The sequence below is a fragment of the Cryptotermes secundus genome, unplaced genomic scaffold (assembly GCF_002891405.2).
Source record: "Cryptotermes secundus unplaced genomic scaffold, Csec_1.0 scaffold49, whole genome shotgun sequence".
Lineage (NCBI taxonomy): Eukaryota > Metazoa > Arthropoda > Insecta > Blattodea > Kalotermitidae > Cryptotermes > Cryptotermes secundus.
In genome coordinates, this window is record NW_019744106.1 from 1341155 (window position 1) to 1358239 (window position 17085).

General features: G+C 39.6%; 1 protein-coding gene across 1 annotated transcript in view; it reads left to right on the forward strand.

Annotated features, from left to right (window-relative positions):
• Positions 1-1399: 1399 nt before the first annotated feature.
• Positions 1400-17085, forward strand: part of LOC111874339 (probable ATP-dependent RNA helicase kurz) — a 37035-nt gene continuing 21349 nt past the window's right edge. Inside the window, exons 1-6 of the mRNA XM_023869758.2 lie at positions 1400-1558; positions 1659-1841; positions 8247-8534; positions 10794-11284; positions 14294-14483; positions 15567-15918. Of these exons, the coding sequence (XP_023725526.1) occupies positions 1478-1558; positions 1659-1841; positions 8247-8534; positions 10794-11284; positions 14294-14483; positions 15567-15918 (1585 nt within the window). The 5' untranslated portion in view covers positions 1400-1477. The remainder of the gene's footprint in view (positions 1559-1658; positions 1842-8246; positions 8535-10793; positions 11285-14293; positions 14484-15566; positions 15919-17085) is intronic.

A 17085-nucleotide genomic window follows, 5' to 3' on the forward strand; every position in this document is an offset into this window, starting at 1 on the left:
CCCAGAAGAACGTTGCCATCACTTTTCCTGCCGAATGGCTCCTCCGCTCTCTTGGGTTTGGGAGAACTGGTATGCCGCCACTCGCGTGATGACTGCTGGAACTTAGGAATGAAGTAGTGCACCCACGTTTCATCAGTGGTCACTAGAGACTTCAAAAATGCATCACCTTCATCTTCAAACTGCTGTAGGAGACAACTGGCAGCTTGCATGTGCACCATTTTGTTCACGTTCGTCAAAGTGTGTGGTACCCACCGTGCATTCACCTTGCAATAGTGCTGGTGGTATTTCATGATGTCTTCTACACTGCCAACACTGATGGACAGCATTACTCCAAGTTCCTTGATAGTGATGCGCCTAGTCTCACGAATAAGCACGTCTGCACGATCAATGTTCGGCTCGGTGATGGATGTTCGCTGCCAAAGATCATGCGGTTCATTCTCCACGCGCTCTCTGCCCTCTCTGAAGCACTTACACCACTCAAACACATGGGTCCATGAGAGACACTCTTCCCCATACTATTATTGGAGTCTGTGGTGAATTTCAGCGGATGGGACGTTTTCTCCGAAGAATTTGATCACAATGCGTTGTTCCATGCTCTGCGGTACCTTCTGTACGCTCATCCCTCTGGAAACGCCCAGACAGCACTAAACAGGTTCTAACCCTAACAGAAGGGAGTGGAGGTTGTGCCTACAATCTCTCAAGGTCGCACAGCTGCTGTGCAGTGCGCCTTGTTTACAAAAAAATCAGTCCTGGTCATATTTGAACCACCTAGTATCTCTTAACTTCACATATTCTTCATGTCATACAGAGCAAGGTCATCAGCCTTGCATCCAACCCCCAACCTGAAGGATCAGATCTCAGTATTTATGTCCTGCGGTGACAAGGTAACACTGTTATACCCCCAGGTTCCAGATTCCCTGTTCGTCACCTTCTCTGACTTGCAGGATTACAGTGGAGGTACTCTAATCTGCCCTCACATGGGACCTTGTTGTACAAAACTTGTAGTCAATTAGAGTAGCTAAAAGACACTGCCAATTTGTCACATTTTCCCTATAATCGGTCATAGGCCGGGGGTCTTAGTGACATTTCTTAACACACTTATTTGTTACTTTAAGGCGTTACAGCCCCACGTCCAAGCCCCAAGTTTGTTGGCTTTGATGATCATACTCTTTGCTCTTAATCGGCAACCACAGGCCGTGCCATACCATGATGAGAGGTGAGAAGTTGGACACGTTGCATGGACGAATTGCCAAGCACTTATTTTTTACCGATCGAGCATTTGGCAGTGGCCGCTATTGCCTGTCCAATCAGTCTTTGGACCCATCAAACGTGCGTAGAGATGGCAGCATAATGTATGCTTGAGCAGTAAATGTTGCCAACTAGTAAACTCGTTGTCAGTGTTGTTACGGCGTGGCGGTGCAGTTTTGTCACGTTGCCTGTGTATGTCGTATAAATTTTACGTGAAATAAGTTTTATAATGGGGAAGACTAGGAAGGGCTTCAATTGGAAATCCAGACAAGTTGGGCAGACAGCTATAGATAATTCATCAACTGCCAAGGTAAATGGAACCATTATTGAAAACGTACCTAACCCTAATTTAGTGTGCTTTGTAAGGCAGAAACAGTTTCATTAATAAGAAATTTAATTTTTTTCTTCAGATTAAAATAGATGACAGTGTTATTCTGCGTGACAGTTATGACGAATGCAATGCGTTGGTTATCCCGTCAGAAAAGAGAAGGACTAAGACGAAAAATGATACAGTTACTGTGAAAAAAATTTTGTCCAAAACTCAAAGAAAACGTCTACAAAAGATTGTCGACAAAAAGAAGAAAAAAGAAAACGTAAGTGTCCAGAATTAAATTATAACCTTAACGAGGGTAATGGTATTATGTTTAATATAACAGCTGAGAAGAGGTAAGCAGAAATAAATAATGTTGTTGCCCATAAGTATGGTTTCATAGATCCCTGTCTTTTACTTCCTGCATTCCCTCCCATCATCTGCATGGTCTTTATATAACACTGCTTAACTATATAATAATGTAATTTTCTGCACTTTTCAGTTCACATATTCATTCATCAGGCTAACCTTCAGTATAGTATATGGTGACATCATACCATGTTCCATATGCCACATTCATTGTGCCTTGGCATTATTACTGCTCTTTGACTGTATGGTACGCTTAACAGTTTGCAGATTGACAATTTAATTATTTAAATCACCCTGCGGACCAGCACTTTTAAACCTACTACCCTAACTTGTGCACTGTTCACTTTAAAAATTAATATAAAATTTCCTAATTAATTTTATGAACTAAAATTTTTGGAGAACACTTACCAATGCTCCTAGAGGTGCTTGAGAGTGTGATATTTCTGGAAACATTCCCCTTTATTAACTGTGCAAATACAGCATTGCCTAGAAGGATCTTCCCCTTGGAATGTTCACTCTTCACAATTTTCACAAGGGTATGTTTCTGCATATGACCTGAGAGTCGCCCAGGGGGGTCCGCATGAGGCCTCCGTGGGGTGGGAGTCTGTGTCTGACTCTGGTTCTGCCGCCACCATCTGGTCTGTAGTCCAGGCCTTTGCCACATTCATCAGAAATGCTTTGTATTTCAATTTTGAATCAGGGTTTAGATTTTTGTAAACCAAAAATGTATTGAAAATGGCACAATTTATAAGCCACAAGGCAACTTTCTTCGTCCACTTTATTGTTTTCCTAGGAAGAAAATAATAGGCCAAGTATTGATCGACTCTATCAACTCCCTTCATGAACATATTATACTCAGAAATACAAATAGGCTTCTTTACTTGTCCATGTCTTTTCTGAATATCAACCATGCTAGAATTGTGAATTGTGGAAATCATATTCACAACACGAATATCCCTCCAGGACTGAAGAAGAATATCCCCCTTCCCCCTGAATGTGGTTTCACCATGTTTCAGGGATTTACATTCCTCTTTCAGATCTGGAGGAAGGCCTCTGTTCACCCTAATTGTTCCACAAACACGTACTTTTCTCTAAAGAAGGTATTCTGCAGTTACCACACTGTTATAATAATTGTCCTGATAGACATGGTAATTTTGATCAAGATAGGGTTCCAAAATGGAAATAATAGTTTCTTGTAATTTTTTGCCTTCACCAGAATAAATCTATAAATTTCCAATATAGCCTGAAGTGCTTTCAGTAACTACACGAACAAGTAGGCCAGGATTATGTGTTCTCATACGAAGCCTTCCCCTCCAAGTAATCACAGATTCGTCCAAAGACAGTTGTTGGTTTGGCTTATAAACTCTCTGAAATTTCTGAGCGAAAAAGTTTAATAAGGGCTGAATTTTGAAAAGCCTGCTTGTTGATTATGGTTGCAGTCCATTATTATTGAAGTGCAAACACCACCAAATTTGTTCAAATCTCTTATGGCTCATTAGTTTGCTGAAAATGGGAATTTCTAAAAATGGATCTGTTCACCAATACTCTTTTAGATTATCCCTCTTTGTATGCCCCAGTGTTAAGAATTTTGACCTTCTTTATGACAGATTCCCATTCTTCTCTGTTATTGCCTTTTGCCTGCATCAGTTTATTTCCACCTATGTTAAATCTTTCCATTTATTTTCCAGCTGTCTCAGTCTGGACCTTCTCACCTTTCTTCTGCTATCTTGCTTACTTGCAAAAATTTTCATAGCCACCCTTGTTTGATCGATTCTGATCTGTTCTGATCTGATGTTCAAGTCACTCCAACCTTCTCCTTTTAGTGTATGGTACCAGATCAAGAGTTTCATACAGTTCCCTTGGTTCTTGTTTAGCTCTGATTCTCCAACATGTTATTGCTGGTTCATACATGTTCCTCAAAGTTATCCTTTCCCACATATTAATATAACTTTTCCCTTTTCAATCATGGAACAATTTCACTTCCATATGTCACAATTTGTTTGACAGTGTTAGTATATATTATTTCGATGTTCTGCATGCAGTTCTAGACTCAGAAATATGCTGTTAGCCATAATAACATGGATTGCTTTGAGTGATTGCCATCATGATTTCTTCACCAGTTTCATTTTCCCCCCAGGAGCTTCTTCAGTCACTTTCATTAATCTTCTTAGTGTCCCCATATCATCTGCATATAATGAACATTGTTCCATTTTATTAGAAATGCTCCTACTAGAGTTAATTCCAACAATTATTATTGCTTTATCCAAATATATATTAAACAGAATTATAGATTAAGTTCCCCCTGTCTGAGTCTCCTTCTCACATTAAAATTCTTTTGACATTTGTCCTTGAATTGTAAGCTTGCATTTTGAACCCCTGAGGATAATTTTTGCCACAGTAACCTCTTTCTCAGGGATTTAAAATCCCTTGAAGTTTGGTGTAGATATTCTACGACTATCACATCTTATAAGGTTCCTTAAAATCAGTGAGCAGTTAAGTGTAAATCAGTACAAAATTCATAGGCCTTCAGGATTACCAATCTCCATGCAAACAGCTTATCAGTAGCTATAAGTTGTTGTCGCCTTCATCTTCATCATCATCACCGTCATCATTATCATCATCTGCACCACCACCACCACGACCGCCACTGCCGCCACCACCATCACCATCAATGATTAGGCCATACATGATCTGTTCTGTGCTGGTCCCTCCACCTTAATTGTGGGCGTCCTGTGTTTGATCTTCTTTTTTGGACTGTATGTTAGAATTTTCTTCAGAATCCACCTGTCTTCCATTTGTTGCACATGATATTTCCATTGTGATCTGGATTTTAGATGAAGAATCTTAAGTTGTAAGTCTTCTACTAAAACTGCACTGGTTCTTGCCTAAAATCTCTTCACTGTGTGAAACCAATCATTAAAAGAACTGGTTAAACTATTATAATTTACATTCAGTAATGATATTTCCCTGTAGTCTCTACAATCAAGTTTATCAGCTCCCTTGTGAAGTGGGCATACTATAACAGTGTGCCTTCTGGCATAATTTCACTGATCCATATTACTTCTGTTTATGCTTGTATATCCTACCACAGTGCTGTGTCTCTGTACTTTGTTAATTCAGAACAGATATTGCCTTCTCCTGGTACTTCATAATTTTTCAAGTCCCTTATACTCTCGAAAACACCATTCCTGTCTAGAAAATTACATGGTATCACATCCCAGAAGAGCGTAATGTAACAGATAAAACTTCTGGTTGATCAAAGCCCCTGTAACTGTTCGTATTCTTCTACTGCTTATTTACATATATATTATATTTAATCAGTTATATTTAATTAAATTTGGATAATAATTTTTTTGTAGTTATGCATTAATTGAATGATGAAATCTTGTGCAACTAGCTTATGAGGTAGATGCTAAGTGGAAGTAGTTGTTCTTCCACCTGCCTGAACAGGGCCTGCAAAAGATCCTGAAAAGAGTCACATGCTCTCCAATGAAAGAAAAAGAGTGCCCAGCATAAAAACAGTTCTACCAGAGCAACCAAAGTCTACGCTTACAAGTGGTTGCTCAGTGAGTGGCAGCACAAATTAAACTGTTACAAATGCTGTTCATTATGTGACCGCAACAGTACCAAGTAAAGTAAAACAATTATATGTAACAAGTGGTGCCCAACGTGAGGCCCCCCAGAATAAACTATTACACCACTCATAGCTGAGTGGACAGCATGTTAAACTTATTATGTGAATAATCCAGCTTCGTTTTAAATCAGAAATGTAAGTGCATTTGTCACCATATTCTGAAGGCGTTTCCATTCACTTATCTAAATCATGTACTTTAACTAAGGATATTTTTGCATATGTAGTAGTTTTTGTTAGTTTGATGTCACAGGTCTACCATCTCTGACTGTTGTGACTCTTGAAGTCCCGTGACATTTTACCAGAGTAAAATGAGGCATACTTCATGTTGTTACAACTATTAAATATTCATTTGACACCATGTGAAACAGATCATTTCAACTCAAACTTTTTCTTGAGAAGTGTGCCCTGAAATTAATATATCTGATCCTGTTATGAAACATTTCAGTCCATTCCACACCTTCACGCTCTCTTTCTTTAAGAACCATTTTTAATATTATCCTTCCCATCTATTCTTTGCTTTCCCAAGAGGCCTTGTCCCTTCACATTTTTGAACTAAAATTTGTTATGCATTTTTATCTGCCTGTCTGTATTGTATGACCTGCCAGCCTCATCCTAACTTTGATAAACTTAATCCTATTTGAAGCTCTTCATTATGTAATTTTCTCCCTCCTCCTGTTACTTCACCACTCTTAGGTACAAATATTCTCAGTATTTTCTCAGGCACACTTGATCAGCGTGCTTTATGAAGGGCATTACATAACTTCTGTAAATGAAGAGTATTGTTCAGTAACTAAAGAATCAATCAGTAATCTTTCCAACCATAAAATTAACAGTGCCACCAGAAAATGGTTTCAGCACGTGTTTTGGTTGTACTCGTTGCAGTGCTGTGAGGCATGTGGCCCATTATTTAGCATATCTACAAACTTGAAGGTGTAGGCAAAACCTTTCTCTGAAATGTCAGTGAACACGGCCCCCCCTCCAACACAGCATGACATTTTCTTTTCATTGCTTGATGCCAGATTTGTATCGAGAGTTATATACCAATAAGATGTGCTTGCTATCCCCATTGTTCCAGTACTGTCTGCTGGACATAATAGGATCTCTGGCAGTGCACATTGGATTGTGTGTAGTTTTGACAGCAACACAAAATGCACTCTATGTGAATGCTGGCTTCTTAAATTTGACTGTATCAGTTCAAAATAACAAGTAAAATATTACAATTGAGCTACCTTTTTCTGGGTACAGTGGGACTACTTCTTGGTATTTGGGATGAAATACGAGGGTTGGAACTTTAATAGTGGCAAATATTTATTTACAACTGATACAAAATAGATGCAGGTTTCGAAGTTTTACCGTCCTTCAATGTAGTCACCAGAATTGTGTACAACCCATTGCCAGCGATGTAGAAGCTGTAGGATACCTTTAGCAGCGCCTGTTGTTTTGATAGTTCAAATGGATCGGTCTCCGGCCTGAAGAATCTCTGGAACGGTTCTGAAGCGAAAGCCACAAAGTGGTTCCTTCATCTTAGGAATCAAGTTGAAGTCACAAGGGCTTGAATCCAGGGAGTATGGTGGATGGTACAGCACTTCCCAGCCCCATTGATTGAACAAATCAGCCACAGCTTGCCATTTCTGCATTTCCGTCATATCGTCCGGAGCCCAACATGATGCAGTTTTTCTCATGCCCACGCGTTCCTTCAGAATGTGAAGAACAGTCATATGTGCTAATCCTGTCTCTTGGGCTAGCTCACAAATCGTATGGCGTCGATCACTCTCCAGTAATGCAGAAAGAGCATACACTTCTTCTTCACTGACACTAGGACGACCTGACCGACGCATGTCTGCCACATTTTGGTGTCCCTTGTTGAAGGCTTTTACCACCTTGCCATTGTTCTGTAAGGCAATGCAGATTCCCCGCAAGTCTCTTGAAGACCTTGATGACACTGTCGTGCTGTACGGCCTCTGGCACATTCAATCTTTATCCAACTCCATTGTTCCTGTTTCAAAAACATTGTGACAACACTGCATTACAGCCAGCTAACACGAGGCTCTGTTCTTCTCGTCACAGCGCATGCGCATGATGTGGGAAGGGAGAGTCCATTTGCTCTGAGGTAAGGCAGGTATGTAACTAACATGTGGTATAAGTGACATTATTTGGTTCCGTTGCATGGCATCTCTACAGCAGTGTTGCCACTATTGAAGTTCCAACCCTCGTATATAAAGTAACCACAAAAATGTACCTTGTGAAATGGAGTTACGGTTGGTGAACTACTGAATTATAAAGTGGCTTCAGATGTTAGTATAGACACACTGTAATCAGTGGTGTCATTGCATATTTCATTTTGTGCCAGAGGTTCACCATTCCTGGCTTAGGGTGAAAGGCCAAGATTCACACCTGTATAAGACAGGTAACATAGTTTTATAAATTTTATCTTTAGATTTTTAGGTAGGAGGTAGGAAAATAAATGTTAATGACCTGAATGGTATTAATCATTCCCAAAGTCCAGTTTCCTCCTAGTTTTGTGAATTAGTGTGATGACTGTAATTTTGATATGTTGCTTTAATTCTCAGATATTTACAATTTCTCACATTTTCCAGTAATTCATTAGTTATTTGTGCATAATTGTGACGTGTATTTAGGTCATGAGACATGAACTTTCTACACTTGCTTTTGCCTGTTGTATAGAGATCTGCACTTCTGGAAGCTTTGTCGAAGGTTCAGCTACAGCCACAATATTTGAGTCAACTAACATCCATAACATCTATTCAGACGAAGGGTTTGAAAAAACACTTCCTTGAGCAGGAGAAGGTTGATAATAAAATTACACGAAAGCGGAGAAATGATAAAAATGAAGAGGAAGTGCAGATTATTAACAGTATTTCTGGCAGTCGGAAACGTAAGCGCTTACTAATGATGGGTACTGAGGTAAACAAAACTTCAGAAGGCAAGGATCCAAATGTTGTAGGATTTGAGGTAAGACTTTTATTTAAGCAGTCTTTAAAACACATTTGCTTCTACGGGAAAGTTATTAACTTGATTGACTGCTTCATGGTATTGTGTTTCATGGCAAGCAGTGCAGTTCATGCAGAGAAATCTGTTCATTATTTGTTGATTGTGGGCAGCAGTTATAAGTTATAAGCTGCAGTAGCCATTTTGTTCTTGGTTATAGCCAAATGAGCAGTGTGTTATGCCATGGCGTGGTATACTTCAAAGCAATGTGTATTTTTGTATGACAGCTATGTGAAATAAAGATCTGCAACAAAGTATCAGTGAAAATACCAGTATGAATTCTGTGATGAAAGAGCTCCCAGCAAATGAACAATTTACAATTTGGTGAATAAACTTAGATCAACAGGACTCAGAAACATAAGTGCTGAATGCTTACTGAGGAGAAATTAGATGACCCAAGACTCAGGCTTGAACATACACCTAGAAAGTCATTAATATGCTTAGCTCAAGAGACTGGGTTGTCAAAGTCAAGGGCAAGAAGGGTAACATACTTATTGAAGCTTAGACCTTCTAAAACAACAGCAACCCATGCCTTGTGGCCTCGTGATCCAGGCAGCAGAATTCATTTTTGCGGTTGGTTTCTACGGTCCGTCATTGAAGATGCAATAGATCTACAATTGACATTCTTTCTGATGAAGCACGGTTTCACTTACAGGGATACATAAACACTACTGGAGTTCACAGAATCCACATTTCACTTTCGAAGTCCCACTCCATTTAATGAAATTTGGTGTCTGGTGTGCTATATGTGCAAGAGGGATTGTTGGTCTTTGTGGTTTTAATGACACAGTTACCATAATTACAAAAGCTATGTACAGATGATTCTCAGGCAGTATTTTCCAGAGTTAACAGAAGACAGACTATGACTGGTTTCAGCGAGACTCGGCAACTGCCCACACTGCATGTATGTCTATGTAGGCTTTGTCTGATGTCTTAAGGGACAGAATTATGAGCAGTGGTATTTGGTCAGCATGTTCACCTGATCTTAATCATGATTTTTTAATTGGTTGTATGAAGGACAAAGTTTACAAGGGTAACTCCTGAACAGAAGAAGTAAAAGAAAACATTCACAGAGAATGTGAATATTTCTGCAGAGCAGTGTGAAAAATAGTAAACTAGAACCTATTTCACTGGTATGAGGAATGTCTGTATATAGAGAGATGACATTATGAACACCTCCTGTCTTATGTGAAGTGTAACTATGTACTTCATTCCAAATGTTATTGGCCATCAGCCATACTGATTCTGTGCAAAATTCATATTTGTCTTGAGGGTGGCTGTACACTAGTTGCCATGAATTGATTGTTGTGAATCAGTCGGTGAGGTTAAGGACTTCTGTATATGTCTGAAAAGAAATACTTATGTTTGATATCTGAACACAGTTTAATGTCACATCAGTATTACAGTCTTATCCAGTGAAAGGACTGCACAGTCAGAAAGTTTTTAGTAGAACAAATATTGGAATTTACTGAGAAATCCTGACACTGCATCTCATGAACCTAGTATAATCATCATTGATGATACCAGTATGATGCTGTAATTACCAGGGTTCAGTTCCTTCATCAGGAGAAAAGCCAGAATTTGTTTTAGGTTGTATCTTGATTGTAATATTTTCATACTGAAATCCCAGATATAGTGAAATAATATAATATTTACTTTGGTTTAGAACAGTTGTTTTCAAATGCCATTAGCCATTTAAGATCTTGATGATGCCTTGTTTAATCTGCCAGTATTTCACTCAGTGTCACTGTACTATTCTCTCTTGACTTGTTGCTGCCAGCATGGAACCCACTACTTCCGTTTCACAGCATGCACTATTTCTCCACACTTGAACGCTGTATGCTGCTTTTAAGCGCATGATCAGACTCCACTGAAATGCACAGCTCACAAACTACGGAATACTTTTATTCAGGCATCCTCATTCTGGAAACATCAGGCCAGCAGTGTTTTCAGGACAGTCTGAGAACAATCTAGAAGCCCGGGAGGTGGTGAAGTCACAAAACATCCAGAGTAAAGCACAGGCACATGTCATATCACAATAAGTTGAAATAAATTATGTATTTCATATGAGTGCGATCACAAGCTACACACTGCATATGTCTGGCATGGATGGTGGTGGAGGCGGTGTTGATCATTGCCATGACATCTTCATCATCCTTATTTGGTATACTTTGACTTTCTGACAGGGACTACTTTACATTTACCTTTTATTTATTTTTACAGACTTCAAGTGATGATGATGACGACGATGACGATGTTGACAGTGATGATGATGATGATGATGATGATGATGATACTTGTGATGAAGGAAGTGACAATCTGAGAGAAGTTGAAGAAGAGACTGAAGGAAATGATATACATGACCGCAGTGTTGAACAGGATTGTGTCCAGGAAGTTAAGACTAAACAGGATGATCCTGTTTGTCAGCGGTCATCTGAAACATTATCTTACCCTCAGAATCATGCATCAAAACAGAGAGGCAATGCTGAACTCAAGGAAAAGCAGCAAAATACTACAAGGAAACCAGCAGTGTTTGTTCCAGTGAATAGGAATCCAAAAATTCAGGAGAGTCGACTCAAACTTCCTATACTGGCTGAGGAGCAGGCTATCATGGAGGCAGTAAATGAAAACCTTGTTGTTATTTTGGCTGGAGAAACAGGCAGTGGGAAGACTACCCAAGTTCCTCAGTTCTTATATGAAGCAGGTTATGCAAGGTTTGTTTTTAATGTAATTATCAGATTTTGAGGAGTAAACTGAGTCCATGCATGCATGAGAAACACTTTAATATTATGTAAGATATTTCAGTTAATGTCAATGTCTTTTTATTTCTGAATGTTCATTTGCACCAGTTGCATAAATGAAAATTTTGTTGAAATTGTTTTAACCAAATCTTTGAGAGTCAGTTGGCAATAAAGTGAGATTTGTATTTGTTTTTTCATATAGAAGTAGCAGTTTGGAGACAGACCTGTAGAACAGATGTGCCTTTTAATTGAATTTCCCATGATTTTTTTATTGCTAGTGGGGTGGGACTAAGTCCCTTGTACTGCAGCCACTTCTGGCCAGTTGTATCAGCCCCAGATGATAGGTGAGGGTGATTGTGGAGCAATTGGTGGAATGAAGAGTGGCAAGGGAAACCGAAGTACTCAGAGAAAACCTACCGCAGCGCCACTTTGTCCACCACAAATCCCACTTGACCAGGCCAAGGATCGAACCCGGGCCGCCGTGGTGGGAAGCCAGCGACTAACTGCTTGAGCTATGGCACAGCCCAGTTTCCCATGATACTGTGACATGACAGAATAGTTTAACAAGAGAAGTCATCCATTGCTAGGCTATGGACAAGAGTTCCACTTGCATACACTCACCTGGCTCATGAGCTTTAAGAGCCTCTAGGGACAAAGAGCCTGCTGGATCCAGTGCTACCCGGAATACAACTTCCAAGCACAGCCAGTGTCAGAAACACAACAATACCAATGCCCTCTCCTGCAGACCATGGTGAGAAGAATGTACTCAGTGTCAAAAAGTTGAGGTGCAGGCAGAAGTTAAGCAAGTGCTAGCTCTTATGGTCATAGCCCCAGATGGCTGGAACCCAGCCACCCTAAAAATGGAGCAGCTGAGTGACAAAGATGTGGATCCAGTTGTAGAAGAAACAGAGACTGGACAGTGCCTCGACTGGAAAGACAGTCCTCACTGTAGTGCTATATACAAGGGCTACTGGTCCCAATGGAAGTCTCTCATATGAAGGAATGACATAATGTTGGAAAGTATTGCCAGCACTGTGACACCTGCACAACAAGTTAAGGCCTGCAAACCAGGGGCCAAAGCCTTATACATCAGTACATCATTCAAGAGGATAGCCATCGATGTAGCATGTCCCTTCCCTCAGAGTAACCAAGGAAACTGATGCCTTGTGATTGCTATGGACTACTTCACCAAGTGGCCAGAAGTCTACACCATTCCCAACCAGGAGACGTTGATGGTGGCAGAGGTCCTGGTGGCCAGATTTTTCTGCTGCTTAGGAGTACTGTGAGAGCTTCACAGTGACTAGAGCCATAACTTTGTGTCCTGTCTGATACAGGTGTTGCAATGACTGGGGGTGTGTAAAACACACCACACCCCTTCACCTGCTGTTGGATGGCATGGGGGAGTGGTATATAAAAATGGTCAAGGAGCACCAGCAACAAGCACCAGAGGGCTTGGGACACAACATTGCCCATCTTCTTGCATACAAGGCTTCCACCCATGACCCTATATGGGCATGACTGCAGCTAACCTAATGTTCAGGGAAGAACTTTACCTGCCCTGTGACCTGATGATGGCACTCTACCACAAGGAGCGTCCTACCATTGACCATGCAGCAGATCTTATGGATTGTTTACATGACATCCATTATTATGCCCACCAACATTTGAAGCTGACCAGTGACTGAAGGGGAACCTAACTACAACTGGCTGGCCAACTCCACAGGCTACCATGAGAGTGACCAAGTGTGGTTATATCACCTAACCCACACCAAATGAGTCTCCTAAGCTTCAACCCTTCAGCCCTTGAACCAACTATGCTACCACTTGCCCTTCCCTTACAAGATAGTGTTCCAAATCAGCAGTGTGTTATACCAGATTCATTGACACCCTAGAATGAGGATGACGGTAGTACCTTTTGACTGGCTAACACCTTACAAGGGAACTGCTCAAAGTGAATAGCACCAAGGAGGAAGCTGTTGGAGAATAGTAGCACGAGGCCCAATCCGTGAGGAAGGAAGGCTGGACAACATCGAAACCAAAAAAAGAAGTGTCAACCACAGCACGATGTTGGAAGTGCCAATTTGCGAGGATGAGCACAGACATCACCAGCATGTCCCCTTGGACAAGAAGAAATAGTGGTATGCCTATAGTCTACTCAGAATGAGCAATGTGACATGACGGAAGATTCCTGGTGCTCATTTCTGTTAAGAGTTTGAATCAACCTCAGGGCCATAGCATGGCTGGAAGGACTAGGTCAACTGAAAAATCTATGACATCATTGGGAATCGAACCCACAAACTTCTACATTGTAGCAACTATACTGCTATGTGCCCCCCACAAACACATATTTAATTAGCTAATTTCTCTTCCACCAGAAATGAACATGTTGTGGATCACTGGGACAAATGCCTTTGGTAATTTTGTCGAGAAGTGAAAGGTTTGTGTCTGCTGTTCCTTGTTCAATAGGACATTGACATTGAAGTAATAAATACAGCATACCTGATCCAAAGATATTACTTATTAAACACCTCTTGCACATGTCTGTTGAAAGACTTCAGTTTTGAAATTCCATCATTATCTCCCCTTTAATCACTTGTGCCATATAAAATTGTATCATATTTTGAAATAGTTTTTATACTTAAGTTTTGGTCATTTCTATGAAAGTACTAGTACAATTTAAACTTTTAACACGGTGTCAAGTAACATAACCTTGTTCAATTTGGTAGTCCTCCATTTATGAAATCACAGTGCAAAGAAATTAAAAATCACCGGCAGCAAAATGGCAAAGCACAGCCTACATGAAACTTGCACAGTGCTTGACTGCAAATAGTGACCATGACCCTCTGGAAAGCTGTGACAAATTGTTCAGTGATATGACCTCCAGTGGAAGTGATTGCAGGTGAGCAATGTATCAGGTTATGAGCACAGATTAGATGAACAACTGTAGCACAAAATGGTTTTATGGTGTTATTTGCTTTTCAGAGATAATAGAATGATAGGCATAACAGAACCAAGAAGGGTAGCTGCTATCTCCATGTCAAAACGAGTTGCAGAGGAGATGAATTTGTCAAGCTCTGAGGTGTCTTACCTTATCAGGTTCGAGGGCAATGTTACTGAGAGTACACGAATAAAGTTTATGACGGATGGTGTACTTCTAAAAGAAATCCAGAGCGTAAGTTGGTGATTGTAATGCATAATTGATACTGAACACTGTCTCTCAACTTCATATTTTTTATCATTCTTTGCACAGATCAGTTAAAATAAATGCATTACAGGGAGTCATATCTGTGTCAACATCTACTTACATACACTTCTATAACTGCTTAACTAAGTAAATATGGTATTTGGAGAATGCATTAAAAATAACAGGTGAAAATCACTTTGGGTCATACTGATCCTGTATAAACTCTACAAAAAGCTCAAGTTGGATTTCGCTGAAGTTCTTAAAAATGGCTTATTGTGCCACAGATCTGTACATTGATATATAGATATATAGATTTTACTGAGATCATCACTTGTATTCAAATACAAAGGAAAATATTTCAGGCCTCTGTGCATTATAGAATCTCTTCTGTTGATTAGCTCTTTCATAGTTGATCTTGAATCTACAGCAAATGGACATACTGTATTAAGGGAACAAGAGAATAAATGATTGTATTTTCAAGACTTGCAGCTTTCATAGTTGCTGAATTCGTTGAGGTCTTCTCAGGTGGTCTTCATATAGTTGATTATCCAAGAAGACTTCATTGCAGTAATCATGATCTTAACGTAACAGTTGATTTAATTTAATAAAATATAACTCTTTGTGTAAGGTTATGTATGCAGCAGGTTTGTTTAGAGTCAAAGGGTTGATATTTGTATACTCACCCTAGTTGGATGCAAAATATTAGATGCAACATTTTTTGTGACACTTATTCACTGAATCAGGCTTGTGTGTGTCATCTGTAAGAATATGTAGTGAGGAAATTGATGTAGGTGGTAACGTTTCTGATATGTAGGAGGTGCCCGGTTTGTATCTTTACCAGGACGCTGATTATTCTAACTGAGATTTGTTGTGGTTATTCTCAGTCTCGCCAGATGAATGCTGGAACAAGCCTTGAAATAGGCTATGACCACTTCTTTCCAAATCTTTTCTGGTTCATTGCTCATTAATGTTCCTTTCATGCAATGCTGTATGGTCTGAGATACTGACAGCATCATTAAATAGATAAATGTATATATAAATATTTCAGGCTTGTGACTTTTGGTTTTACAGGACTTTTTACTGTCCAGATATTCCATCATCATCTTGGATGAAGCTCATGAGAGGAGTGTGTATACAGATATTTTGATTGGTCTGTTATCTCGTATTGTGCCACTGAGGAATAAGCGAGGTAACCCTCTGAAACTTGTCATCATGTCTGCCACTCTGAGACTGGAAGATTTTACTGGGAACCCCCGCCTCTTCAAGACCACACCACCTGTTATTAAGGTGGATTCTCGTCAGTTTCCTGTCACAGTCCATTTCAATAAGCGAACAGCAGCTGATTACGTAGCAGAGGCTTTCACCAAGGCCTGCAAGATTCATACTCAGCTGCCTGAAGGTGGAATTTTAATATTTCTTACTGGTATGTGATAAATCCTGGAATAACTCACCATGTAATTTAATGGAGCAGAGTCCTTTGAAAAGCTGATAGTCACTCAGCTATTCAAGAAATTTTCTGCCTTTTATGGAAGCCTGAAGTTCATAATATTGTTCACGTCAATGTGTCATTGGACCCCATCTTGAGCCACTCAGATCATCACAGCTTCTCTATTTTAATGGGGTTCACGTTTATGTTACTTTATTTATGGTTATCTGTCATTTAACATTCTGTTAGTGTGATCCAAGACTATAATCTCAGTGTTAAAATTTTCTTCATTTAATGTTTTCCGCTGTTTAGTGCTTGAATCCACTGCTCCCTAAAGAAACTGTAAAGGAAGGGGGGGGGGTTAAGTGTATTCACTTTAATATTATCCACTCATCTATATCAAGGTTTCTATTATGGTCAGCTGAGAATTCATGAAAACCTCAGTCTGAAATTCTAAGTACTTTTTCAGTCCATGCACTACTACTACTACTACTCTAGCCTTGATTGTGGTGTTTAATATGAGATTTCTTTTTAAGAAAATTATGTCTTATACTAGTATAAAGCCTGTTGAAATTTTAATAGAGAATTTGTGAAGGTAGACTTCATCAAAAATACCTAATATCAATAACTTTTTTGTGGGGGGGAAACAGCTACATTCACATTAAGACACTAAATGAGGCAGATAAACAATATGTTGCTTCTGTCTGGATGAAATGTTTTCCACAACTGGTATCAGAGCAACGCAGTGATCATTATGATTATAATGATTATGAGGTTCACTTTTAAACTACAGAGATACATTTCTAGCAGTCACAACTTGACCAACTATAACAGCGGGTGATAGTTTTGACACACACTTTATAACTTTCAGTAATAGATATTATTTGGATGTTACCACTATACATTCCATTTTCTTCTCCCTCTCTGTTCATACACCACCAGAGTTTCTGAATGGTCTCAAATGCAGCAAATGGGTAGAACCTTTGAAAGAAATTCATGTTTCTAGCTGGACAATCCTACCACTGACCCTCACTTAAAAACATGAAGCTACAGTTTTACTATATTATATGCTATCAAAAATGGAAATTTGTTTTTGTCAGAGGTTAAGATTGCAATGCTGACTGAAGCGTAGACATCTCTGTCACTGCTAACAGTCTGTTCCAT